This window comes from Onthophagus taurus, chromosome 3 (assembly GCF_036711975.1).
Source record: "Onthophagus taurus isolate NC chromosome 3, IU_Otau_3.0, whole genome shotgun sequence".
NCBI lineage: Eukaryota > Metazoa > Arthropoda > Insecta > Coleoptera > Scarabaeidae > Onthophagus > Onthophagus taurus.
This window is the reverse complement of record NC_091968.1, coordinates 5,989,791-6,015,568: the sequence shown is the minus strand read 5'-3', so window position 1 is coordinate 6,015,568 and position 25,778 is coordinate 5,989,791. Positions and strand designations below refer to the sequence as shown.

The following is a 25,778-nucleotide window of genomic DNA, read 5'->3' as shown; positions in this document are numbered from 1 at the left end:
AGAAAGAGAGGAATCCTTCTTGGAAATGCAAGTAATAATTGACGTCTTGCAGTCGCATGGAAAATGCTGAGTCGTAAGGCAAAAGTTAATTATTTTCTTGATAAAGCCGTGGATGTTAAGATCTCGACTTCTTAGCAGTTTCCTTGTGATGTTATCATAGCCGAGAGCGGTATCCTCGGGTGTCTCGAACGGTTTCAAAAATGCGGATTCGTACCAGTTGTCTATAATATTTTTATTGTGGGGACAAAACGAAGCATCCTCGGTAAAGATGAATACACCTTCCAGGTAGTCAGCGCGTATGTTGACAATCTCTTCAGGATTAGAGTGCACACCGCCTTCAGTAGAATCAATGAGCTCTTCCGTTTCAGGTGTCTTTTGGTATCTGGATAGTTTTCGAATTTCGTGCCAATAGTTTCTTCCTTTACACAGTTTTATTTTGTCACAGGCTCCCATGTACATTTGCCGTTCTGTATTGCTGAATTAACTTCTGATTTAACTTTGTTAAACTTTTTTTTCAACTCAGGAACTTCATATACCCTGAAGTCTCGATATAGTTCGTCTTTTCTCCTTGATGAATCTGATAATAAATGGAGGTAGCGGAAAATTGTAATGCTAGATGTTTGTTAAAGCTTGAAATCGTGTCAACTGGACTCGACGGTTTTACCTGGGTTAAGGAAGAAGGTAACTTTTTTTAGTCTCAAAAATCGAATTGAATAGAAACAAAAGATGTCTCCGTCTTCTTCCAGTACCAGCGTCATGTCGGAGCTAACAGCGGACGATTCGCATTAAATCTGAACAGAGCTGTACATCTACTACGACGTTATGGTCTCCATAGAGTGTTGAGGAACGAAGAAGAGTGCTGTTTGCTGGGTTTATGCGCGATGTGATATCGTGTGCTGCTTGCATCGGAAGTCTTGACTGTGTTTGTAGTGCCTTTATGCCGAATCGCGCTCACACGAATATAGGTCTAAATTCCCAGCTATTCTCCTGCAGCTAATTCAGGCGAATAACTTTTCTTCGTTTTTTTCTATTTTGTTTGTTGGAATCAATTATCTGTTTATTGTCAAGGACAGTAGAATCTAACAGGACTGCTACATTCATTGTTGTGACAACGTGCTCGTACACTTCGTTACACCATTTTCCACGCTCAGTTAGTATTTTTAGAGGTTATATCGTAGACGTATTAAAATTTTAATTTTTTAGACGTATTAATGTCTATCATATAACCCTTACAAACACACAGCAAACGTATAGAACTCAATGACAGTTAACTGGGCGTGGCATATAGTGTGACGTAGAGTGCGGGCAACCAACCCGTAGTGGGCTACAAAAGAACAATGGATGTAGCAGTTCTGTTATATTCTACTGTCCTTGGTTTATTGTAACATTATCTCTTTATTGGATTGTAATCCGTTCGGACAATAAAGATTATATTATATTATTATATTATAACAATTCAAACATTACAATATCCAGCATCTTCCGTATTCTTTTCGATCCAATCCATGAAATGGGCAATTTTTGTGTAAATTCCCGGCATTTCAGTTCCGCAAAGAAATCCCCAAGAAATCAAACCAATAAGTTCGTGTTGGCCATCGGAATTTTGATAGAAAAGAGGACCTCCGCTATCACCCTAATAAAATTTATTTAATTTATTATTTAAGATAATAAATATTTCTTAAAAAATACTTGACACGCATCACTTGAATTGCTAAATCCACACAACATCGATTCGTGATAAAACTTTCCCACCATCGATTTTAAACAGTAATCTTCAGACATGATTTGAACCTCTCCTCGTTTTAATACGTTGGAAGTCGTTGCATTTTCGTTTAACCCCCATCCCAAAATCGAACCGATTTTTCTCGTGTAATCAGAAGCTAAATGAAAATTAAATTATACACGAATTAATTATTTTTGTGTACATACACGGATGTGGTAAACAAATTGGGTATATTTTATCTTCGAAATTAATCGGAGTCTCCAATTTGATCAAAGCCAAGTCGTTAATGATGTTATTCGTTGATTCCTTTGCGTAATTAGGATGTCTTATTATATTTTTTTGGTTTAGAATAATTTGGTTCGAAGAGAATCGGTTGTGGGTGTTTAATTTAAGTTTAAAATTTAATTTTAACTCATCCACGCAATGCCCCGACGTCAAAACATATAAATTATTTATCAAGACCCCACCGCAATATTTTTCTTTATCAAATTCCATATAAATTATCCATGGGTATTGATTTTCTTTCGTTTCAATTCCGCCGAATATTCTTTGGGAAAATTCTTCCACGCCGCATTCTAAATAAAAACAAATTAATTTTTTTTTAATTGAATATTCATACTTACTACAATCCAATAAAGTTACACCAAAAACCTTTTAATTAAAACTTTTTTAATTAGAACTTTTAAATCATTTAAATCCTACTTACGATTTGAGTTAAAGCTGAAATTAAAATCGGGTACGAAAACATTTTTTAAAACTTGATTTGTTACAATTAAAACTTTTTATGCATCTTGTCACACTTAATCAACAATAGTTAATTTAACACTTGATTAAATTTATAATTAAAATCATAAAACCAAAATTAAATTGAACAATTTTAAGGATCTTTATGTTTTATTTCTTTGTGACGTCCGTGTTTCGTTGAATTTAATTTCTTCTTGTTAATAATAATCACTACAGGTCTGTTGTGGTGTTCTGATGATGCTGGTTTATTGGGATTTTCATCTATGGGTTCTTTATCGTAATCCGGTGGTAAAGTTTGCCCTAATAAATAAATTCGTTAAAAAATAAATTATAAATTCAATATTAACATTTACATGGTGGAAAAGTTATTGGTAAGGGAATCCATGGTGTTGCTGGGTATTTTGACCAATCTGTTCCTGATGGACGAGGAGTTGATGATCCAGGTCTTTCATCTATAATTGCTCTTAACCAACCTAAATATTTACTCACATCGGTGTAAATTCCTAACCTTTTTGGTTGGGCGCAATCAAATCCAAAAGATGTTATACCTTAAAAAAATAAATAATTAACAAACATTCAAGGTTGGATTTAAAAAATCATAACAACGATGTTTATGGAAAAGAAGATATTATTTATGATGCATTAAATTTGCTGTAAGCTGCTTTTTGTTTTATAAGAATATCTCAATTACTTTTTGAGATACGTCAAGATTAATTACCCTAACGTGTACGTTTAAGGTTATGCAAGGTTGCAATTAAAAAATCATAGCTTCGAAATTTGAAGGTTTGAAAAAATGATCCTCAAAACTTTGATTACTAACAAAATTTGCTTTAAATTGCTTTTTATTTCATGGTGATATCTCCATTAGTTTTTGAGATACGATTTTTTTAAATTTATATTTCACAACTATAACAATCAAACATGCAAAGTTGGATTTAAAAAATCATAACAACGATGTTTATGGAAAATAATAAATTATTTATGGTGTATTAAATATTCATTAAATTTGCTTTAAGTTGCTTTTAATTTCATAATAATATCTCAATTAGTTTTTGAGATACGTCAAGATTAATTACCCTAACGTGTACGTTTAAGGTTGTGCAAGGTTGCATCAAAAAATCATAGCTCCGAAATTTGAAGGTTTGAAAAAATGATCTTCAAAATGTTGGTTACTAACTAAATTCGCTTTAAATTGTTTTTTATTTCATCATGATATCTTCATTCGTTTTTGAGATACGATGTTTTAAAATTTGTATTTCGCTCTATAACGATCAAACATGCAGAGTTGGATTTAAAAAATCGTAACAACGATGTTTATGGAAAATAAGAAATTAGTTATGGTCATTAAATCTTCATTAAATTTGCTTTCAGCTGCTTACTGTTTCATAACAGTATCTCAATTACTTTTCGAGATACATCAAGATTAATTACCCTAACATTTACCTTTGAGGTGATGCAAGGTTGCAACTAAAACTCATAGTTCCGAAATTTGAAGGTTTGAAAAAATGATCTTCAAAATGTTGATTATTGACTAAATTTGCTTTAAATTGCTTTTTAGTTCATGATGATATCTCCATTCGTTTTTGAGATACGATGTTTTAAAATTTATATTTCTCTCTATCACTATCAAACATGCAGAGTTGGATTTAAAAAATCATAGCAACGATGTTTATGGAAAATAAGAAATTATTTCATTAAATTTGCTTGAAGCTGCTTTTTATTTCATAACAATATCTCACTTAGTTTTTGAGATACGTCAAGATTAATTACCCTAACATTTACATTTAAGATTATGTAAGGTTGAATCAAAAAATCATAGCTCAGAAATTTAAAGGTTTAAAGAAATGATATTCCAAATGTTGATTACTAACTAAATTTGCTTTAAATTGCTTTTTATTTCATGGTGATATCTCCATTCGTTTTTAAGATACGATATTTTCAAGCTTATATTTCACATCTATAACAATCAAACATACAGAGTTGGATTTAAAAAATCATAACAACGATATTTATGGAAAATAAAAAATTATTTATGGTGTATTAAATATTCATTAAATTTGCTTTAAGTTGCTTTTAATTTCATAATAATATCTCAATTAGTTTTTGAGATACGTCAAGATTAATTACCCTAACGTGTACGTTTAAGGTTGTGCAAGGTTGCATCAAAAAATCATAGCTCCGAAATTTAAAGGTTTGAAAAAATGATCTTCAAAATGTTGGTTACTAACTAAATTTGCTTTAAATTGTTTTTTATTTCATGCCGATATCTCCATTCGTTTTTGGGCTACGATGTTTTAAAATTTATATTTCACTCTATCACGATCAAACATGTAGAGTTGGATTTAAAAAATCATAACAACAATGTTTATGGAAAATAAGAACTTATTTATGGTGCATTAAATCTTCATTAAATTTGCTTCAAGCTGCTTTTTATTTCATAACAATATCTCAATTCGTTTTTGAGATACGATTGTTCAAAGTTTTTATTTCACATCTACAACAATCAAACATACAGAGTGGGATTTAAAAATTATAACAACGATGCTTATGGAAAATAAGAAATTATTTATGGTGCATTAAATCTTCATTAAATTTGCTTGAAGCTGCTTTTTATTTCATAACAATATCTCAATTAGTTTTTGAGATACGTCAAGATTAATTACTCTAACATTTACATTTAAGGTTATGCAAGGATGCAATTAAAAAATCATAGCTCCGAAATTTGAAGGTTTGAAAAAATGATCTTCAAAATGTTGATTACTGACTAAATTTGCTTTAAATTGCTTTTTATTTCATGACGATATCTTCATTCGTTTTTGAGATACGATACTTTAAAATTTATATTTCACTCTATAACGATCAAACATGCAGAGTTGGATTTAAAAAATCATAGCAACGATGTTTATGGAAAATAAGAAATTATTTATGGTGTATTAAATCTTCATTAAATTTGCTTTAAGCTGCTTTTTATTTCATAACAATATCTCAATTAGTTTTTGAGATACGTTAAGATTAATTACACTAACATTTACGTTAAAGATTATGCAAGGTTGCAATTAAAAAATCATAGCTCCGAAATTTGAAGGTTTAAAGAAATGATGTTCCAAACGTTGATTACTAACTAAATTTGCTTTAAATTGCTTTTTATGCCATGACGATATCTTCATTCGTTTTTGAAATACGATGTTTTAAAATTTATATTTCACTTTATAACGATCAAACATGCAGAGTTGGATTTAAAAAATCATAACAAAGATGTTTATGGGAAATAAGAAATTATTTATGGTGCATTAAATGTTCATTAAATTTGCTTTCAGCTGCTTTTTATTTCATAACAATATCTCAATAAGTTTTTGAGATATGTTAAGATAAATTACCCTAACATTTACGTTAAAGATTATGCAAGGTTGCAATTAAAAAATCATAGTTCCGAAATTTGAAGGTTTGAAAAAATGATCTTCAAAATGTTTATTACTGACTAAATTTGCTTTAAATTGCTTTTTATTTCATGATGATATCCCCATTGGTTCTTGAGATACAATTATTTAAAGTTTATATCTCACTCTATAACAATGGATCCAAGGTTGAATTTAAAAAATCATAACAACGATGTTTATGGAAAAGAAGAAATTATTTATGGTGCATTAAATTTGCTTTAAGCTGCTTTTTATTTCATAGCAATATATCAATTAGTTTATGAGGTACGTCAAGTTTAATTACCCTAACATTTACATTTAAAGTTATTCAAGGTTGCGATTAAAAAATCATAGCTCCGAAATTTGAAGATTTGAAAAAATGATCTTCAAAATGTTGCTTACTAACTAAATTTGCTTTAAATTGTTTTTTATTTCATGATGATATCTCTATTCGTTTTTGAGATACGATTCTTCAAAGTTTTTATTTCACATCTATAACAATCAAACATGCAAGGTTGGATTTAAAAAATCATAACAATGATGTTTATTTAAAATAAGAAACTATTTATGGTGCATTAAATCTCCATTAAATTTGCTTTAAGCTACTTATTGTTTTATAACAATATCTCAATTAGTTTTTGAGATACATCAAGATATATTACCATAACAAAGTTGATTCAAAAAATTATAGTTCAGCTTTAAAGAAATGATGTTCCAAATGTTGATTATTAAGTAAATTTGCTAATTACCAATAAGATAATAACGACTGTTTGGTCCTAAGGCGATAAGAGGACCTCCACTATCCCCTCGACAGCTGTCTATTCCACCGGAAAGATAACCGGCGCAAAAAGCTCCTTTAAGTTTCTTCCCAGTCCCATCTGCTTGATTCAACATACTCCTACAAGTTTTATCTGGATACATTAAAACCCGAGCTTCGTGAACTGTACAAGGAGTATCTCTACTGTTAAATTTTAGTTCTCCCAATCCGGTTACTAAAGCTTCTTTTGGACGACGACTTTCTTTCATTACTAATACAAAACGAATAATAATATTTAGTACATAACAAAAATTTTTGAATTCACCTTTTGATGGTAAACAACACGGTTGGAAATCGCTGGCTTCTCGGTTCAATTTAACCGCAGCTATATCGTAATACGGATCTTTTTCGAAATACTTTTCGTGAACGTACACTTTCGTCGCTTTAAACGATTGTTGGCTTTTTTCGTGTGGCACACAGTTATTGTAGACGCCTAATTTGTACTCGAAGGCTTTCTCCAATGTGATTGAGCGATCTCTTTGCGGTCGCAAATATGAATCGAAACAGTGAGCTGCGGTTACGACGATTTTTTTCGAAACTAACGTTCCTCCACAACTTGGTTCACCGTCTTCTAATAGAGAAACGAACCAGGGGTATTTGAAATAACCCAAATCGTATCCTCCCACTATTTTTCCATCGATTACACTTCCAATTGGTACACCACACTGATCATCACCCCCTAAAAAGCTATTTAAAAAAAAATACTTTGTAAATTATCGTATTTCTTACTTAATTTTTTTGTAAATAGTAAAAACAAAACGAATCCACACCTTATTTTGTTCATGTTTTTAATGCGACTGTTTCATTTAAATGTAAAACCGAGTACATGTTAGTTTGAACATATTAAAAAGGAATCCTTGGAATTCCTATCATTACCACCAAATACCTTTTGTGGTCTACATATTAAACTGGGACAAATTTTTTTTATTCTTTTATAATTTCAAATTCTTTTAGAATTTTCCAATCAAAGGAAATTGCAATTAAAAGAAACATTTTGATGAAGTAAATTTAAATTTTACAACGACACAAAGATTAATGATTAACCAACATCGATAAATCTTAATACACCTGTTTTTGAACTTCCTTTTCCTTAATGATTTTGTACAAGAATCAGTGTTAATAACTTATTAGAACGGCTTGATGTCTACCGACATCACGACTTAACTCGGTTAAATTACATAACCCAACAATGAAAGTACAAAAGGGAAGTAAAATAAACCAATACAATGTGCTTTTGCTATTGGTGATAATAAAAGTTCTTTTTACGTAATACGTGCGGGTCAAAATCATCAACGTTTAATGGGGTTTTTTAACGCCACTGTTTACTTTGGTTTCGCATAGAGATGATGTGGTTAAAATTTTATTACACTTTATTTAGTGTATTTGTAAGTAATTAATTTTCTTTTTTTATCTTATTATCAAATTATTTTTTTTAATTTGTTTCGTTTTTAGATGGGTTCGTTTTCATTGGAAAGTAAAACTTTATATGATTATCACAACTTTTTACAAAAATATGATGTTGATTGTGGTAATTTATTTATTTTTTTAATATTTTAATTATTAAATTAATTCCCTTTTATTTTTGAATAGATTGTGGCGTAGCTAATGAAAAATCTCGCCCTTATGGTTTATATTCGAGAGTAATAGGTGGTGAGAAAACCACTCCCCATGAATATCCGTGGTTAGTACAGCTTATTTATCAAAATGAAACTGTTTGTGGTGGATCAATAGTTTCTGATAGTTTTGTTTTAACAGCTGCACATTGTTTTAAAGATGGGTATGTAATGTTTATAATATATTAATATATATGTTACGGTAAATCTTAGGTTTAACTAGTAAATCTTAAGATTTACCAACATGGGTTGGTAAATGTGAAGATTTTTAAACAAGAGATAATTTTTCTGGCTTTTACCAATAGCCAAACATTGCTTCGTAGGGGGAACATTTTATTCTCTCGTGATATGCTCTACTTTTCATCGCCTGTATGAATTTCAAACCCCCTGACCACTTTGTTAAATGGTTTGTTTCCATCCCTGCTCTACTGATCCTTGACTTTGACTCTGTCTGGGCTTCCCATATACTATTTTAACGTTCGGCCACATAGTAGAGCATAAAATTTCAATAACTTGGTTACAAAATTCTCCACTATTATCGGAATGAAAGATGTTCCGAGCTCCAAAAGTGGTGAAAATAACGCGTTTAGATTGAAATTTAGTAAGATGGTCTTGGTAAACTAAAATGAATTTATAATTTCCATCAGGGTTAGGTTGTAGAACTATTAGATCTACTTGACAACGTGAGTTCATTTCACTATGAAGTATAGGCTTGATGACAATGCCCTTTTCAAACTCTTCTGTTTTTTTTTGATAAGGTTGGCACAGCTTCAAATATGTCATAATAGTCTCAACTGTTACATTTTTATATCTGCGGTACATTCCTTAAGCACCCAGTCCTTCCACCGTGTCCAACAGCAACATACAGCAAACGTAATACTTGATTTTTTCATTCCCTTCCTTCATCAACGTAATTAGATTTTCTTCGCCGCCTATAGTCAAACAAAAATCAAAACAAACGTGCGCAAACATGTCTATACGCGTCTATTTTTCGACATTTACCGTATAAAAGTGGTAAAAGGTGGTAAAAGTTCGAAATGAACCATGATCACAGAACATTTCGGAGTTTTACCATTCAGAGTTGGTAAATGTTAGGTTTCGGTGGAAAATCTTAGGATTTGCCGTAGTTCGGGATTTTACAGTAACATACATAATTCAAATATTTGCTTGTATACTATAGTTAAGAAAAGAATCTTTAAGTAGGGATTGAAATTACATCAATTGCAGAGCCTCGGCCGCAAGCGATCTCGGCTAAACTTAAAATTGAAAATCTACGAATTCGCCTGGTTATGATAGAAATGGATGATTTCATCTGATTAAGCCGAGGTCGCTTGCGGCAGAGGCTCTATGTTTAATGCTTTATGAACCCAAAAATGTTAAATATAGAGCAGAACCTCGGTCGCAAGCGACCTCGGCTAAAATTGGATTCAAAAACCTACAACTTTGCCCGGTTATGATAGAACTAGATGGTTTCACCAGACTAAGCTGAGGTGGCTTGCGGCGGAGGCTCTATGTTTAATGTTGTATGAACCCAAAAATGTTAAACAGATTGCATAACCTCGGCCGCTAGCGACCTCGGCTGAACTTGGAATCGAAAATCTATAATTTCGCCTTGTTATGATAGAACTAAATGGTTTCACCAGATTAAGCCGAGGTCGCTTGCGGCCGAAGCTCTATGTTTAATGCTTTATGAACCCAAAAATGTTAAATATAGAGCAGAACCTTGGCCGCAAGGGACCTGGGCTACACATAAAATCAAAAATCTACGACTTTGCTTGGTTATGATAGAAATAGATGATTTCACCTGATTAAGCAGAGGTCGCTTGAGGCTGAGGCTTTATATTTAATGCTGTATGAACCTAAAAATGTTAAACACATCCCAGAACTTCGGCCGCAAGCGACCTCGGCAGAATCGAAAATCTACAACTTCGCCTGGTTAAGATAGAACTAGATGGTTTCTCCAGATTAAGCCAAGGTCGTCATTTTGATAATAAAGTTAATACAAGCTCTGTTGTGTGGTATTCAGTTTTTCTGACTTCTTGTTGATTTGCTTATAACTGGTATACCATTGATGTAGAGATCATTTTCTCCGAGCTCGGTACGTCTAGCAAGCTCAGCACGAAGATTTCGATCATATAATTGCTTATTGGGAGTTCGATCATGATGAATGTAAGTGCTTTTAAAGTTCGTAGATTTCTTGATTTACTCAACAATGAAAGGACATCAGCCTTACTTTTCAGTACAACGTTAATAAGTCTCGGCTTAGATTTTCTTGTTTGACTGCAACCCACCCCAGCAGATGAAGACTGTGACAAATTCCCTATGTTAATCAAAAAGTCTACATCAGACGAGGGATGATTGGTCGAACTGTCATTCATATTCTTAACTGAATCAGACAAAGACTGAACTTTAGCACTCAGATCTTTACATTTAGTATTACATTTGCAAGCAGGCATTGCGGTCTTAAGTGAGAGAAAATTAAACAAAAATACAAAAAAAAAGAAAAACGGGAAAATATAGAAAAAAACGCGCTTCAAGACAAGGAAAAACTGGACCACGGTACGGATATACAAGGAGACAAAGTATAAGTATAAGCGAGACAGAAAACTGGTTTATCAAGCAGGAAATTATTCGTTGCTATAAAATATTTATCGGAAAAAACGTTAAATAACGCACTTATAAGCACAGATATTTATTTATTTAGTTATCAGTAGGGTACAAAACAGGTGCTAAACCTAAAACATTAATACCACTTAATTGTTACACTAAAATAACAAAATTGTTCGACATTGTAGCAATAAATTAAATAAACTATAATAACTAAACTGAGTAATTAAAAAATCAGAAAACAAAAGAAACAAGAATAAAAAGCAAAACCATAATAATAATAAAAAATAATACAAAACAATAGCAAATAAAATATACAGGGTGATTCAAAAAACCGCCGACAGACTTCTAGAGTAGATAATACATGAAAAATTAAGATGAATAGTCTTAATATACATGGGGTCGCAAATGCCTCGTTGGCGAGATATAGCGGATCAAAGTTTCTTTACCCTGTATAGCATGGTTGCCGCCGCCAGATCAAAGGCAAAATTGGTTCAATGATTTGGTTGATATTTGTTTACCATGTTCCAAATTTCATAAATTCTCTCCTAAATAATATAAATCTCCATAAATAAGCTCTACCATAAATGGTATTGAAAATATTTAGAAAAATGTGTTAAAATTTCTGAACTTTGATGGCCCATATCTTGGCCATTTGAAGACATTTATAATAATTTTTTTTGCACGAATCGTCATCATTTTTGCTCTAGTATATAAGGTTAATTTTATGCCCCGAGTCACCGGAACACCTTGTATACAGTGCCCGCCAAAAAGTCAGCAACACCCGTTTTATTTCTGTTCCATTGCTTTAACGTCTCTGATTTAGCTTATATGGGAGGTTCATACCGATCTTTCGATCTAAAGCATTTTCAAGATGGTGGCCACTTCCGGTCTCCCGGAAGTAGACCTTAACTTCGTTATTTTAAATGGAATGGTATAGTTTTTATTGCACCTTTTAATTATGTGCGAAAAAATATGTCGACTTTGATAAAAGTTACTGGTACCTAACATTTTTCGTTTTCGAGTTATTTTGATTTTAAGTTTTTGTTTGGTAAATTTCACCACGCTTTTAAAACCTCATATCTCAGCCAATATTTATTCAAGAAAGCTCTAACTTGGTACGATTACTCTTCAGATGACATCAAATAGATTGTTATTTGTTGTATCAGAGTATCTTATACAGGACGGCCAAAAATTGAATTGTCTTTTCTCCATATTTAATGGCAAGACAGCTAAAAATTTTATATGGTACGCCCCATATTTTTTTTAACCTAGCAGAGAGAGAATTAAATTTTTTACCCAAACCTAATTTTTGTTTTCATTGATTCATTTACTTGTTCTTCTATTTGTTATTTTTGGTAAATAAAACATAGTGAACTAAAAGATTATCAATCAAAGTTAATTGTAAAAACAAATTAAACGAAAAACTGCCAAAATATCATGTCTTAATAAAAATAGCTAATAAAATATGGGGCTTACCATTTAAAATTTTCACTTTCTGGCCATTGAATGCGGAAAAAAGGTAATTCACTTTTTGACCAGCCTGTACAAGATACTGTGATACAGGAAATAACAATCTATTTGACAGCATTTGAAGAGTAATCGTGCCAATTTAGAGCTTTTTTGAATGAACGTTTGCTGAGATATGGAGTTTTAAAGAGCATGGTGAAAATTGCCAAGAAAAATTTAAAATCAAAATAACTCGAAAACGAAAAGCGCTAGGTACCAATAACTTTGATCAAAGTCAACTTATTTTTTCGCATATAATTTAAAGGTGCAATGAAAACTATATTAAAATAATGAAGTTGTGGTCGGATGAAAGGTCGGTATGAACTTCCCATATAAACTAAATTTCAGAAATGTAGATGCAATGGAACAGAAATAAAACGGGTGTTGCTGACTTTTTGGTGGACACTCTATACAAAACTTATAGCTATATATATATATATATAATAATATACACAATAGATTAGAATTAATATAATTATTATGGGGAAAAACAAAAGATAATACCCACAATTAAGTTAACGAAAAAACAAAAAGATCATTAAACGTCCAAGGTACGGACCGCCGAGAGGACCAAACTTACTAAGCGAGATGGACTATGTATATCTATAGCAGCAACCAACGCAATAGATTCACACCGGTCATTTACTATCTTATACAGCATATAAACATCATTACAGAATTTCCATTCACTAAGGGAAACAAAATTAAAAAGTCTACAGGTAGACTCGTAATTAACGTTATTGACGTTAATTGATGCCTTTTAAAACATAAATACTTTAAAAATTGTTTTTGGATTTTTTCCAATCTATTTATATAAATGTCATACTGCGGACTCTACACCACGCTACAATAATTCAGCACACTAAAAATAAAAGAATAATATAAGGCCCTAATGGATGATACGTTTGAGAACTGTTCTGTGGAACGAGTAATAATGCCAAGCATACGCCAAGCCTTACTAACCACCCCATCAATGTGAACATCGAACTGTAATTGTTCATCCATAATAATGCCAAGATCTCTAACATGTGGGACTCTTGCGATAGTTACTTCATTCAATGTGTAATTGAAGGTAATGACATCTTTTCGCTTAAAAGTAATTACATTTTAAAGGGTTTAATGTTAACATATTTGATTGGCAATATCGCTCTAAGTTATCAACATCGCGCTGTAACTTGGAACAATGCACGGGTGACGAAACACGAAGATAGATTTTGAAGTCATCGGCATACATTAAACAGTTTGACCACCTAATGACACTGAAAATGTCATTAATGTACAGTTCTGTTCAGATATAATGCGAAAAGAGTCGCTCGTAGAGGCATAAAATTGTGCTAGAAACGACCTACGTTCACGAGACGTTCAATTCGGTTTAACCTGCTCTGTAGTCTTGTAAAAGTTCCGAACAGGCAAGCAGGGTGGTTTGATTTATGGCCAAGATGACTGAATCACAAAGAAAAATTAAGAAAATAAATAGGTATAAGCAATTCATTTACTTTACACAATTCCTGTAGTAAATGAAAATAATTACTAATAATTACTGTATTACTTTGGTAATACAGTGGAAGGATAAGTCGAACCTCAAAACGCCAGCAGCAGCGAGGAGTTGATCAGGTCGTCATCTACTACAAAATCTCACTACCACCGCCTTCGGACCACGATCACTACCACCCGGACCATGCGGCACTCGATGAAATCCGATGATATCGATAAAGTCACTCGAGGAATCACTCAGAATCCACAAAATACGAAGCACGATAAATGCACGTTCTTAGGTGCACATTACAACGAGGTATGAACTCGATCAGATGATTTCACCTGATTAAAATGAAACCAAAAATGTCAAACACATCGCAGAGCCTCGGCCGCAAGCGACCTTGGCTGACCTTGGAATCGAAAATCTACAATTTCGCCGTGTTATGATAGAACTGAATGGTTACACCAGATTTTTCATCTACGTTTAATGCTGTATGAAGCCAAAAATGTTAAACAGATTGCAGAGCCTCGGCTGTCAGTGACATGGGCTACACTTAAAATCAAAAATCTACGACTTTGCCTGGTTATGATAGAAATTGATGATTTCACCTGATTAAGCCGAGTTCGCTTGCTGCTGAGGGTCTATGTTTAATGCTGTGTAAATCCAAAAATGTTAAACAAATCCCAGAGCATCAGCCGCAAGTGACATCGGTTGAAGTTGGAATCGAAAATCTACAACTTCACCTGGTTATGATGGAACTAGATGGTCTCACCAGATTAAGCCGAGGTCGCTTACGGCCCAAAAATGTTATACAGTTTGCAGATCCTCGTTGTAAGCGACCTCGTCTAAACTTACAATCAAAAATCTACGACTTATGGTAGTCTTTAAAAGGTGGCAAGTTGAGTTTTCTTAACGTTTCATTTAGGTTTTCTTACACTGTCAAAAGGTGGCGAATACAGTTGTAATAAGAGTTGCATCTAGTTGGACATGGAGAAGTAAGAGAACTTCCAGTACACTCCAAGTACATCTCGGATGCTTTCGGATATCTAGAACATAGATTCCATACTGCTTGACATTTAGCGAAGGCTGCATCATGTAGTTTCTTGGGGGAAGGGGCTGGAAGTGAATGTGGGGAAGACAAGGATCATAAAGTTTTGTAAGGGTGGGAGAAAAAGAACAGAAAACTAGAGATGGGAGAGAAAAGAGATCGAGGAGGTTAGGGAGTATACTTACTTGGGACATGTGTTTAGGGAGGACAACAGGGAGGGGTCGCATGTGGGTTGGGGGAAGAGAGTCTTTGGAAGGAATGTGGCAACGAGGAAGATTATGTTTGAAGGTCTGGTTAGCAGTGTGATGATGTATGCAGCAAAGGTATGGGGATGGAGAGAGCAGGCAATGCTGGAGGACGTGCAAGGGGTATATAGTGAGGGAAGAGGTAAAGGTGGATAAGGTCAGAGTGGAGGCGGGCAGGATTGCAGTGAAATATGAAGAAAGAATAGAAGGGAGGCCAAACTGCGGGATCTTGGGGAAGTGTTGGAGAGAAAGTAGAGAGGGAAAGATCAGATATGGGAAAGGAGACAGAGACAACTATTATAAACGAGCGGGCTACTCGGTAACTGAGATAAATAGTAGACGAAGGGTGGGGTAGGGAGATGTGGAGGGAGTTGAGAGATAGGGACCGAGATGTGCAGAGACAGGAAAGAAGGACACAAATAAAAGAGGGAGGGTATAACGAAAGGTACAGGGACATAATTACGGAGGGGCTGCCTAGATACTTGTTATTGAAAGGAGATGAGGAAGGGAAGAAGTTGGTGGCTAGGTTCCGTTGTGGAAACGAGGAGAGAGCTAACAGATACTGGATGGCCGATGAGGAGGTGGTGTAGGCTATGCAGGGAGGAATGGGAAACGTTGGAACATATGTTGGCAGATCTTAGGAAAGGGGGGAGAGGGGAGACGATGGATGAGAATGGTTGTGGGGGTGAGGAGACAAAGGGATGGATGAGGGGATGATTGGGCCGAGGAGCCGAGGGTGTGGAAATGGAGGAAGAGGGTAGAGGGTGAATATAATATATTAATAATATAGATTAGATTGTATTAAAGGGAAAATTGTGAATATTAAAAAACAATAAAATGCTTATTATTATTATTATTATGAAGTTTCTTGCAAGGACTATTTTGTGTTCTAACTTGTTCTATATCCCTTGCAGCTATCAAATGCAGAGTATGAGTTGCATATCTCTCATGATAAGGAAGTAAATATTTGTCATGATTATCAGTTGGCTCCGGGAGTGCTGATGGAACTAAATCATCCTCATCATTATTATTTTCATCATCATCTGCAGAGCTATCGAAATTTTGTTCACTTTTTCCAAATTCTTCAAATGCCTTAACCATATTAGATCCATTATCAGTAACGGTTTTTACAATTTTGGATAACTTTAAATCATATTCTGAGTGAATGTCAGAAATTAGTTCGGCAACTTTGTCGTATGTGTGAAATCTTTTAAATCTCCTACATACAAGTGCAGCACTTTTTTCTTTGACACTATTATATATATCGTTTCATAACTCCATAAAATAAAATTTCTTGAAAATCTTAAATTTTTATTCGATTTAGGTTAAGTTAAAAATTGTTACTTCACTTTTTAACTTTTATCTCAAAATTTGTATAACCAAAAACAATTAAGTTTATGTACGGTCTTGAAGAGCAAGGTATCAGCTTCAATTTGAAGTATAAATTATTTCATAACTACATAAAATAAGGATATTACGATTTTTTTTTAAATTTTTAATTTTTATTCGTTTTAGGTTAAGTTAAAAATTGTTACTTCACATTTTAACGTTTATCCCAAAATTCTTATAACCAAAAGCAATTAAGTTTATATGCGGTCTTGAAGAGCTAAGTTTCAGCTTCAGTTTGAAGTATAAATTGTTTCATAACTCCTAAGAATAAAGTCAAAGCGATTTCTTGAAAATCTTCAATTTTTACTCATATTAGGTTAAATTAAAAATTGTTACTTCACTTTTTAACTTTTATCTCAAGATTTCTATAACCAAAAACAATTAAGTTTATATACGGTTTTGAAGAGCAAGGTTTCAGCTTCATTTTCATGTATAAATCGTTTCATCACTCCTGAAAATAAAGTCAAGACGATTTTGTGAAAATCTTGAATTTTTATTCGTTTTAGGTTAAGTTAAAAATTGTGACTTCACTTTTTAACTTTTATCTCAACATTTGTATAATCAAAAGTATTTAAGTTTATATGCGATCTTGAAGAGGAAGGTTTCTGCTTCAATTTGAAGTATAAATCATGTCATAACTCCTGAAAATAAGGATAATACGATTTTTTGAAAATCTTGAATTTTTATTCGTTTTTGTGTTAAATTAAAAATTGTTACTTCACTTTTTAACTTTTATCTCAAAATTTTTATAATCAAAAGTATTTAAGTTTATATACGATCTTGAAGAGGAAGGTTTCTGCTTCAATTTGAAGTATAAATCATTTCATAACTCCTAAAAATAAGGATAATACGATTTTTTGAAAATCTTGAATGTTTATTCGTTTTAAGTTAAGTTAAAAATTGTTACTTCACTTTTTAACTTTTATCTCAACATTTCTATAACAAAAAACAATCAAGTTTATATACGGCCTTGAAGAGCAAGGTTTCAGCTTCAATTTGAAGTATAAATTATTTCATAACTCCTAAAAATAAGGATAATACAATTTTTTGAAAATCTTGAATGTTTATTCGTTTTAAGTTAAGTTAAAAATTGTTACTTCACTTTTTAACTCTTCTACATGCAAGTGTAGCACTTTTTCGTTTGAGACTATTATATATAGATGGAAAAATTAGCAATGAAATTAAGTTTTCGACAACCATGTTAGAAAAGTTTAAGAAAAAAGTATTTAGTATTTTCAAAATACAAAATAAGTTACTAAAAGTATCTTAAATAAAGTAGGATTATCTGAGGCTCTAAATTTAATGCAGTATGAACCCAAAAATTGTCGATGTTTCGATCATCATAAACCTTATCATAAAACGTTTGAGTCGTGTGGTGATTTTCTTTAAGAGGTTTAATCAGCCAAGTCAGAGATAGAATTCTTTTCACATCAGTGTAAGCCCTCACCTTTCGTTTACCTTCCTTAAACATTAAGTTAATTGTACAAGAACTCTGGAGTCGATCAGATTTATGTGAATTTATCTAAAAAAGAGTAAAAATTACAATTAATTTTTTTTCTTTCAGCTTTCTCCAAGAATTATACAAAGTCGTTGTAGGACAATATGATATGTGCCACCCAAATAACGAAATAACAACATTTTCGATTAAAAAAATCATCCGACATGAACATTTCGATATAAACACGTATTATGCAGATATTATGCTGTTACATTTAAGTATGAAGATAAGGTTTAATTATTCCGTACGCCCTATTTGTCTGCCAAATTTAGGTAAGAAACTTTCTTTTTTATTAATTAACAAAAAAATGTATTAAAAAGTAATAAACTGAGGTTATTAATTACTAAAAGAATTAATTAATTAATTATGTTTTTAAAATTATAATCGCAATTAAATTTTCTATTGTTTGGTGCGAAATCTTATATATTAATTGGTTAATGCGAGAAATTAAAAGCAACCGCGGCCTAATTAAATTTATTAACGCAACGTTTATTACAAATTGAATAAAAAAAACATTTTGTGTATCTTTATAGGTAAAATAAAAAAGATTAAATGAAAAATAAGAAAGTTAATTCTATTTTAAAGAAGAAGAAAGGTCGTTAGTATGAAAATTTCACGTAAATTTCAAACGAGATTCGTTTCGGTCTCAAGTAAAATAATAAGAGAGGCATGTGATACGAAATATGATTTCCTCATCTATCATTTCCTTCCTCGTGTAATTTTGTTCGCTTCGTTAACGCCAAACACTTTTTTTTGTTGGATCTTTGTAAAGCAGTTTTTCTCTAGGAAATTATTTCGCGCATAAAATTAATTACAAATTAATAAAAATGTAGCAAATACAATACAACCTCGATATAACGGACTAATACGGTGAAGGGAGTATCTATTATATGAAAAATTATTAATGTATAGTATTAGAAGAAAGTAAAAATAACCTTCTCTAATATTTTATTTTATTGTGTTACTAATAGTTTTATATTAAGCTACGTCGATGTTTATAGTGTGTAGTGTTCGTTCATTCATGTTGATTTTATAGTATAACTGACGTAAGTGAAACATATTTCATTAATTGTATTTCCTTCTATATTATAACGTGAATGGTTATATATTGCAAAATGTTATTTTTATCTGTAGGTGATTACCTTGATAACGGTTTAATAAACCGAAACCGATAGGAATCAAAAACAAAATAAAAACATCAGGAAGTATAAAATTAACAAGTTTTATTGGATTCTATTAGAACTAGAAAGATTCGAGTTTAGCCGTGCATCTTCAGAAAATAAATGTATTATACGAGGTGACAGTACTGTAATATTTATCTCAAGATTTTTATAATGAAAAGTATATAAGTTTGTATACTGTCTTGAAGAGGAACGTTTCAGCTTCAATTTCATGTATAAATCGTTTTAGGACTCCTAAAAATAAAGTTAAAAGGATTTTTTGAAAATATTGAATTTTTATTCATACTAGGTTAACTTAGAAATTGATACTTCACTTTTTAACTTTTATCTCAAAATTTTTATAACCAAAAACAATTAAGTTTATATATGGTCTTGAAGAGCAAGGTTTCAGCTTCAATTTGAAGTATAAATCGTTTCATAACTCTAAAAAATAAGGACAATACGATTTCTTGAAAATCTTAAATTTTTATTCGATTTAGGTTAAGTTAAAAATTGTTACTTCACTTTTTAACTTTTATCTCAACATTTTTATAACAAAAAACAATTAAGTTTATATACGGTCTTGAAGAGCAAGGTTTCAGCGTCAATTTGAAGTATAAATTATTTCATAACTCCTGAAAATAAGGATAATACGATTTTTTGAAAATCTTGAATATTTATTCGTTTTAGGTTAAGTTAAAAATTGTTACTTCACTTTTTAACTTTTATCTCAACATTTTTATAACCAAAAACAATTAAGTTTATATATGGTCCTGAAGAGCAAGGTTTCAGCATCAATTTGCAGTATAAATCGTTTCATAACTCCAAAAAATAAGGACAATACGATTTCTTGAAAATCTTAAATTTTTATTCGATTTAGGTTAAGTTAAAAATTGTTACTTCACTTTTTAACTTTTATCTCAAAATTTGTATAATCAAAAGTATTTAAGTTTATATACGATCTTGAAGAGGAAGGTTTCAGCTTCAATTTGAAGTATAAATCATTTCATAACTCCTAAAAATAAGGATAATACGATTTTTTGAAAATCTTGAATTTTTATTAGTTTTAGTGTTAAATTAAAAATTGTTACTTCACTTTTTAACTTTTATCTCAAAATTTTTATAATCAAAAGTATTTAAGTTAATACATGATCTTGAAGAGGAAGGTTTCAGCTTCAATTTGAAGTATAAATCATTTCATAGCTGCTAAAAATAAGGATAATACAATTTTCTGAAAATCTTGAATTTTTATTCGTTTCAGATTAAGTTAAAAATTGTTAGCTCACTTTTTAATTTTTATCGCAAGATTTTATTATCAAAATTCAATTTGATATATAAATCGTTACATAACTCCTAGAAATAAGGACAATACGATTTCTTGAAAATATTGAACTTCTATTCATATTAGGTTAAGTTAAAAGCTGATAGTTCACTTTTTAACTTTTATCTCAAAATTTTTATAACCAAAAACAATTGAGTTTATATACGGTCTTGAAGAGCAAGGTTTCAGCTTCAATTTGAAGTATAAATCATTTCATAACTCCTGAAAATAAGGATAATACGATTTTTTTTTGAAAATCTTGAATTTTTATTCGTTTTAGATTAAGTTAAAAATTGATACTTTATTTCTTAACTTTTATCTCAAGATTTTTATAACAAAAAACAATGAAGTTTATATAACGTGTTGAAGAGCAAGGTTTCAGCTTCAATTTGAAGTATAAATCGTTTCATAATTCCAAAAAATAAAGACAATACGATTTTTTGAAAATCTTAAAATTTTATTCGATTTAGGTTAAGTTAAAAATTGTGTCTTGACTTTTTAACATGTATCTCAAGAATTCTATAACAAAAAACAATTAAATTTATATACGATCTTAAAGAGCAAGGTTTCAGCTTCAATTTGAAGTATAAATCATTTCATAACTCCTAACAATAAGGATAATACGATTTTTTGAAAATCTTGAATTTTTATTCGTTTTAGGTTAAGTTAAAAATTGTTACTTCACATTTTCACTTTTATTTCAAAATTTGTATAAGCAAAAGTATTTAAGTTTATATACGGTCTTGAAGAGGAAGGTTTCAGCTTCAATTTGAAGTATAAATTATTTCATAACTCCATAAAATAAGGATATTACGATATTTTGAAAATCTTTAATTTTTATTCGCTTTAGGTTAAGTTAGAAATTGTTACTTCACTTTTTAACTTTTATCTCAACATTTTTATAATCAACAGTATTTCAATTTATACATGGTCTTGAAAAAGAAGGTTTCAGCTTCAATTTCAGGTATAAATCGTTTCATGACTCCTAAAAATAAAGTCTAGACGATTTTTTGAAAGTATTGAATTTTTATTCATATTAGGTTAAGTTAAAAATTGATACTTCACTTTTTAACTTTTATCTCAAAATTTTTATAACCAAAAATAATTGAGTTTATATAAAGTTTTGAAGAGCAAGGTTTCAGCTTCAATTTGATATATAAATCATTTCATAACTCCTAAAAATAAGGATAATACGATTTTTTGAAAATCTTGAATTTTTATTCGTTTTAGGTTAAGTTAAAAATTGTTACTTCGCTTTTTAACTTTTATCTCAAAATTTGTATAAGCAAAAGTATTTAAGTTTATATACGGTCTTGAAGAGCAAGGTTTCAGCTTCAATTGGAAGTATAAATCATTTCATAACTTCTAAAAATAAGCATAATACGATTTTTTGAAAATCTTGAATTTTTATTCGTCTTAGGTTAAGTTAAAAATTGTTAGTTCTCTTTTTAACTTTTATCTGAAGATTTTTATAACAAAAGGCAATTAAGTTTATGTACGGTTTTGAAGAGGAAGGTTTCAGCTTCAATTTCATGTATAAATCGTTTCATAGCTCCTAAAAATAAAGACAATACGATTTTTTGAAAATTTTGAATTTTTGTTCGTTTTAAGTTAAGTTAAAAATTGTTACATTGTTGTGCTGTTTTATACCAAGATTTTTATATATTCAGACCACCCGTACCAGGGATTTTTCTCAAAAACGCGATTATCTAAGAAGTTGCAATAAAAAATATGATAATAAAATCGTATATGAAGAATCCTATGCACCAGTTTTTATCACACTGGTAACACCGGAAGTTGGTGGTAATGACATCAACTTAAAAATTTTCCAAGATTTTTAAAAATAAACAACTTTTGCTTTAACTCTTCTTAGATTTAATGCAACGTTTACGTGCTATTGATGAAAATCTTAAGGGACCGGCTGAAATTATTTTTCAATAATTTATGATTAAGTGAGCTATGACTTCCACATTTGACATTTATTATTAAAAAAATACTATGTTTACCAACGAAGACGCACTTGACATGTTAATGGTGTTGGGAGAATGTAAAGAAAACTTTCGGAAAGCAGCGCGAAGATATACGGCAAGATTTCCCGATCGTCCGCAACAGTTGCGGCATGTTTTTAAACGTTTGGCGAACCGAATAAAACGTACAGGTTGTGTGCAACCAACTCAGGACAAAGTCTTGCCGATTCGAAGAGTCAGAAGTGATCAGAAGAGAGGAAAGTACTGCTGAAGTTCTTGAAGCGGTGAACTTGAATCCACACGTTTCTACATGCCGGATTTCGATAGACTTAACATTAAGCCAATCAACAGTATGGAGAATGTTAAAGGAAAATCATTTGCATCCTTACCATCTTACAATTAGTGTCTATCAGGCTCTTAATGGACGAAATTTTGAAGAAGGCTGGCTTTTTGTAATTGGATTTTGGATCATGATCATGCGATTTTCCTAGACGGATTAAAAACTGGTGCATTGGATTCATCATATACGATTTTATTATCATATTTTTTATTGCAACTTCTTAGGTATACCGGGTGGTCTGAATCACTCGGTATACGGTCTTGAAGAGCAAGGTTTCAGCTTCAATTTGAAGTATAAATCATTTCATAACTCTTAAAAATAAGGATAATACGATTTTTTGAAAATCTTGAACTTTTATTCGTTTTAGATTAAGTTAAAAATTGTGAACTCACTTTTTAATTTTTATATCAAGATTTTGATAATCAAAAGTATTTCAATTAATACATGGTCTTGAAGAAGAAGGTTTCAGCTTCAATTTCAGGTATAAATCGTTTCATAACTCCTAAAAATAAAGTCAAGAGGATTTTTTGAAAGTATTGAATTATTATTCATATTAGGTTAGGTAAGTTAAAAATTGATACTTCACTTTTTAACTTTTATCTCAAAATTTTTATAATCAAAAGTATTTTAGTTTATATACGGTCTTGAAGAGGAAGGTTTCAGCATCAATTTGAAGTATAAATCATTTCATAACTCCTAAAAATAAGGATAATACGATTTTTTGAAAATCTTGAATTTTTATTCGTTTTAGGTTAAGTTAAAAATTGTTACTTCGCTTTTTAACTTTTATCTCAAAATTTGTATAAGCAAAAGTATTTAAGTTTATATACGGTCTTGAAGAGCAAGGTTTCAGCTTCAATTTGAAGTATAAATCATTTCATAACTCCTGAAAATAAGGATAATACGATTTCTTGAAAATCTTGAATTTTTATTCGTTTTAGGTTAAGTTAAAAATTGTTACTTCACTTTTTAACTTTTATCTCAAAATTTTTATAATCAAAAGTATTTTAGTTTATATACGATCTTAAAGAGCAAGATTTCAGCTTCAATTTGAAGTATAAATCATTTCATAACTCCTAAAAATAAGGATAATACAATTTTTTGAAAATCTTACATTTTTATTAGTCTTAGGTTAACTTAAAAATTGTTACTTCACTTTTTAACTTTTATCTCAAAATTTTTATAATCAAAAGTATTTTAGTTTATATACGGTCTTGAAGAGGAAGGCTTCAGCATCAATTTGAAGTATAAATCATTTCACAACTCCTGAAAAGAAGGATAATACGATTTTTTGAAAATCTTGAATTTTTATTCGTTTTAGGTTATGTTAAAAATTGTGACTTCACTTTTTAACATTTATCTCAAAATTTTTATAATCAAAAGTATTTTAGTTTATATACGATCTTAAAGAGCAAGATTTCAGCTTCAATTTGAAGTATAAATCATTTCATAACTCCTGAAAATAAGGATAATACGATTTTTTGAAAATCTTGATTTTTATTCGTTTTAGATTAAGTTAAAAATTGAGACTTTATTTCTTACCTTTTATCTCAAGATTTTTATAACAAAAAACTATGAAGTTTATATACGGTCTTGAAGAGCAAGGTTTTAGCTTCAATTTGATATATAAATCGTTTCATAACTCCTAGAAATAAGGACAATACGATTTTTTGAAAATTTTGAATTATTATTCGTATTAGGTTAAGTTAAAAATTGTTACTTCACTTTTTAACTTTTATCTCAAAATTTGTATAATCAAAGGTATTTAAGTTTCTATACGGTCTTGAAGAGGAAGGTTTCAGCTTCAACTTCATGTATAAATCGTTTCATGACTCCTAAAAATAAAGCCAAGAGCATTCTTTGAAATCTGGAATTTTACTGTATAACAAAATCGTTTTTTTTTGTTGTAGGAATATCAGGTGTTTCTGAAATTTACTCAAACAGAAAAGGTGTGGTGGCTGGTTGGGGATCAACAAACGCATTTTCACTTCTATATTCTTGTATACCCAACAAATTGGCTTTACCAATTTTCGCACAAAAAGATTGCAACGCAACAGCTTCGACTCTTTTTTGTGCTGGATTTGTAGGTGGGGGAAGAGATACGTGTAAGGTAAATTAAACTAAATAAATCCCTAATGATTTAAGATAATCAAAATTTTTATTACAGGGCGATTCAGGGAGTCCGTTTCAAATTCGAAATTTATATAAACGATATGAATTAATAGGTAAATAATTATGAATCAAATATAATTTATTTTTTAATTTTTTTGTAAGGAATCGTTTCAAGTGGGATTGGATGCGCACTTCCAGGTAATCCTGGTCAATACACCGATGTTAGTTTATTTGTTCCTTGGATAATAAAACATTTATCTAAATACTCATATTGTTGGTAAAAAGAAATAAATTTATACTTTCTATAAATAAAATTGAAGACATCGTAGTTATTAAAATGACTGAGAATGTGAAATCGACGACGTCGTCTTTTTAATGTTAAACGCTTCCAATACGAAGACATTTATGGTAGGCTTGCAAATCTTTCCTCTTATAATTTGAACTAGACACCATTTCCCTTGGCACAGAGACGAGAATCGTGTGTAGCTTGTACCGTTTCACTTACCTCGCTCGTTTTCTAAGTTCATTGGCAACGAAAGTGCACATTTTCTAGGTGCAGGTGTAGTAGGTCAGATAAAATTACCGGGTTTTGACCGAGAACTTGCAAGTTTCTCTACGATATTTTACTTAAATAAATTAAAACTAAAAAAAAATAATCAAAGTCTTAGTTTCACTCTCTATGTATCAAGTCTCGTTTATAATTAAAAAGATTAAACAATAAATTGTGTGGGTTTAATTTCGCCTCCAATTATTAAAAGAAAAAAAAAGTTATTGTATTATTATTATTAATGT

The 25,778-nt window shown here is 30.9% G+C and overlaps 3 protein-coding genes across 5 annotated transcripts; 1 reads left to right on the top strand and 2 right to left on the bottom strand.

Moving 5' to 3' along the window:
- Window positions 1-357: 357 nt before the first annotated feature.
- On the bottom strand, window positions 358-2,511 carry LOC111416815 (phenoloxidase-activating factor 1-like). Of its 2 annotated transcripts, none has more exons than XM_023048919.2 (5): window positions 2,430-2,511; window positions 2,347-2,374; window positions 1,930-2,298; window positions 1,690-1,880; window positions 358-1,633 (listed from the first exon to the last, which is right to left on the bottom strand). In XM_023048919.2, exons 1-5 carry the CDS (start codon window positions 2,469-2,471, stop codon window positions 1,457-1,459), a joined length of 807 nt encoding a protein of 268 aa, XP_022904687.1. In that variant the 5' UTR covers window positions 2,472-2,511; the 3' UTR covers window positions 358-1,456. The 2 variants fall into 2 exon arrangements, with proteins under 2 accessions (XP_022904687.1, XP_071050951.1); XM_071194850.1 differs by having other exon boundaries at window positions 2,350-2,374; window positions 2,430-2,448.
- A 30-nt stretch (window positions 2,512-2,541) lies between these two features.
- On the bottom strand, window positions 2,542-7,516 carry LOC111416806 (serine protease 1-like). Its single transcript, XM_023048907.2, has 5 exons — window positions 7,430-7,516; window positions 6,966-7,379; window positions 6,633-6,911; window positions 2,821-3,015; window positions 2,542-2,767 (listed from the first exon to the last, which is right to left on the bottom strand). The coding sequence occupies exons 1-5, from the start codon at window positions 7,482-7,484 to the stop codon at window positions 2,601-2,603; spliced, it is 1,110 nt and encodes a 369-aa protein (XP_022904675.2). The 5' UTR covers window positions 7,485-7,516; the 3' UTR covers window positions 2,542-2,600.
- A 10,301-nt stretch (window positions 7,517-17,817) lies between these two features.
- On the top strand, window positions 17,818-25,702 carry LOC111416808 (proclotting enzyme-like). 2 transcript variants are annotated; one of them, XM_023048910.2, is made up of 5 exons: window positions 17,818-18,100; window positions 18,153-18,358; window positions 24,785-24,984; window positions 25,042-25,099; window positions 25,149-25,702. In XM_023048910.2, exons 2-5 carry the CDS (start codon window positions 18,196-18,198, stop codon window positions 25,265-25,267), a joined length of 540 nt encoding a protein of 179 aa, XP_022904678.1. In that variant the 5' UTR covers window positions 17,818-18,100; window positions 18,153-18,195; the 3' UTR covers window positions 25,268-25,702. The 2 variants fall into 2 exon arrangements, with proteins under 2 accessions (XP_022904678.1, XP_022904677.1); XM_023048909.2 differs by having other exon boundaries at window positions 17,818-18,358.
- The last annotated feature ends 76 nt before the right edge of the window (window positions 25,703-25,778 follow it).

Excerpts from the sequence above, each read along its gene's own strand:
- LOC111416815 (XM_023048919.2), bottom strand. The coding sequence starts at position 2,471 with ATGTTTTCGTACCCGATTTTAATTTCAGCTTTAACTCAAATC. Across the intron at positions 2,375-2,429 it reads TTTCAGCTTTAACTCAAATC|GTTTTTGGTGTAACTTTATT; the intron begins GTAAGTAGGATT and ends TTTAATTAAAAG. Across the intron at positions 1,881-1,929 it reads AATTTGTTTACCACATCCGT|CTTCTGATTACACGAGAAAA; the intron begins GTATGTACACAA and ends ATTTTCATTTAG.
- LOC111416806 (XM_023048907.2), bottom strand. The coding sequence starts at position 7,484 with ATGAACAAAATAAGGTGTGGATTCGTTTTGTTTTTACTATTTACAAAA. Across the intron at positions 3,016-6,632 it reads CAGTCGTTATTATCTTATTG|GTATAACATCTTTTGGATTT; the intron begins GTAATTAGCAAA and ends TATTTTTTTAAG. Across the intron at positions 2,768-2,820 it reads ACCAATAACTTTTCCACCAT|GGCAAACTTTACCACCGGAT; the intron begins GTAAATGTTAAT and ends TTTATTTATTAG.
- LOC111416808 (XM_023048910.2), top strand. The coding sequence starts at position 18,196 with ATGTGCCACCCAAATAACGAAATAACAACATTTTCGATTAAAAAAATC. Across the intron at positions 18,359-24,784 it reads TATTTGTCTGCCAAATTTAG|GAATATCAGGTGTTTCTGAA; the intron begins GTAAGAAACTTT and ends TTTTTGTTGTAG. Across the intron at positions 25,100-25,148 it reads TAAACGATATGAATTAATAG|GAATCGTTTCAAGTGGGATT; the intron begins GTAAATAATTAT and ends TTTTTTTGTAAG.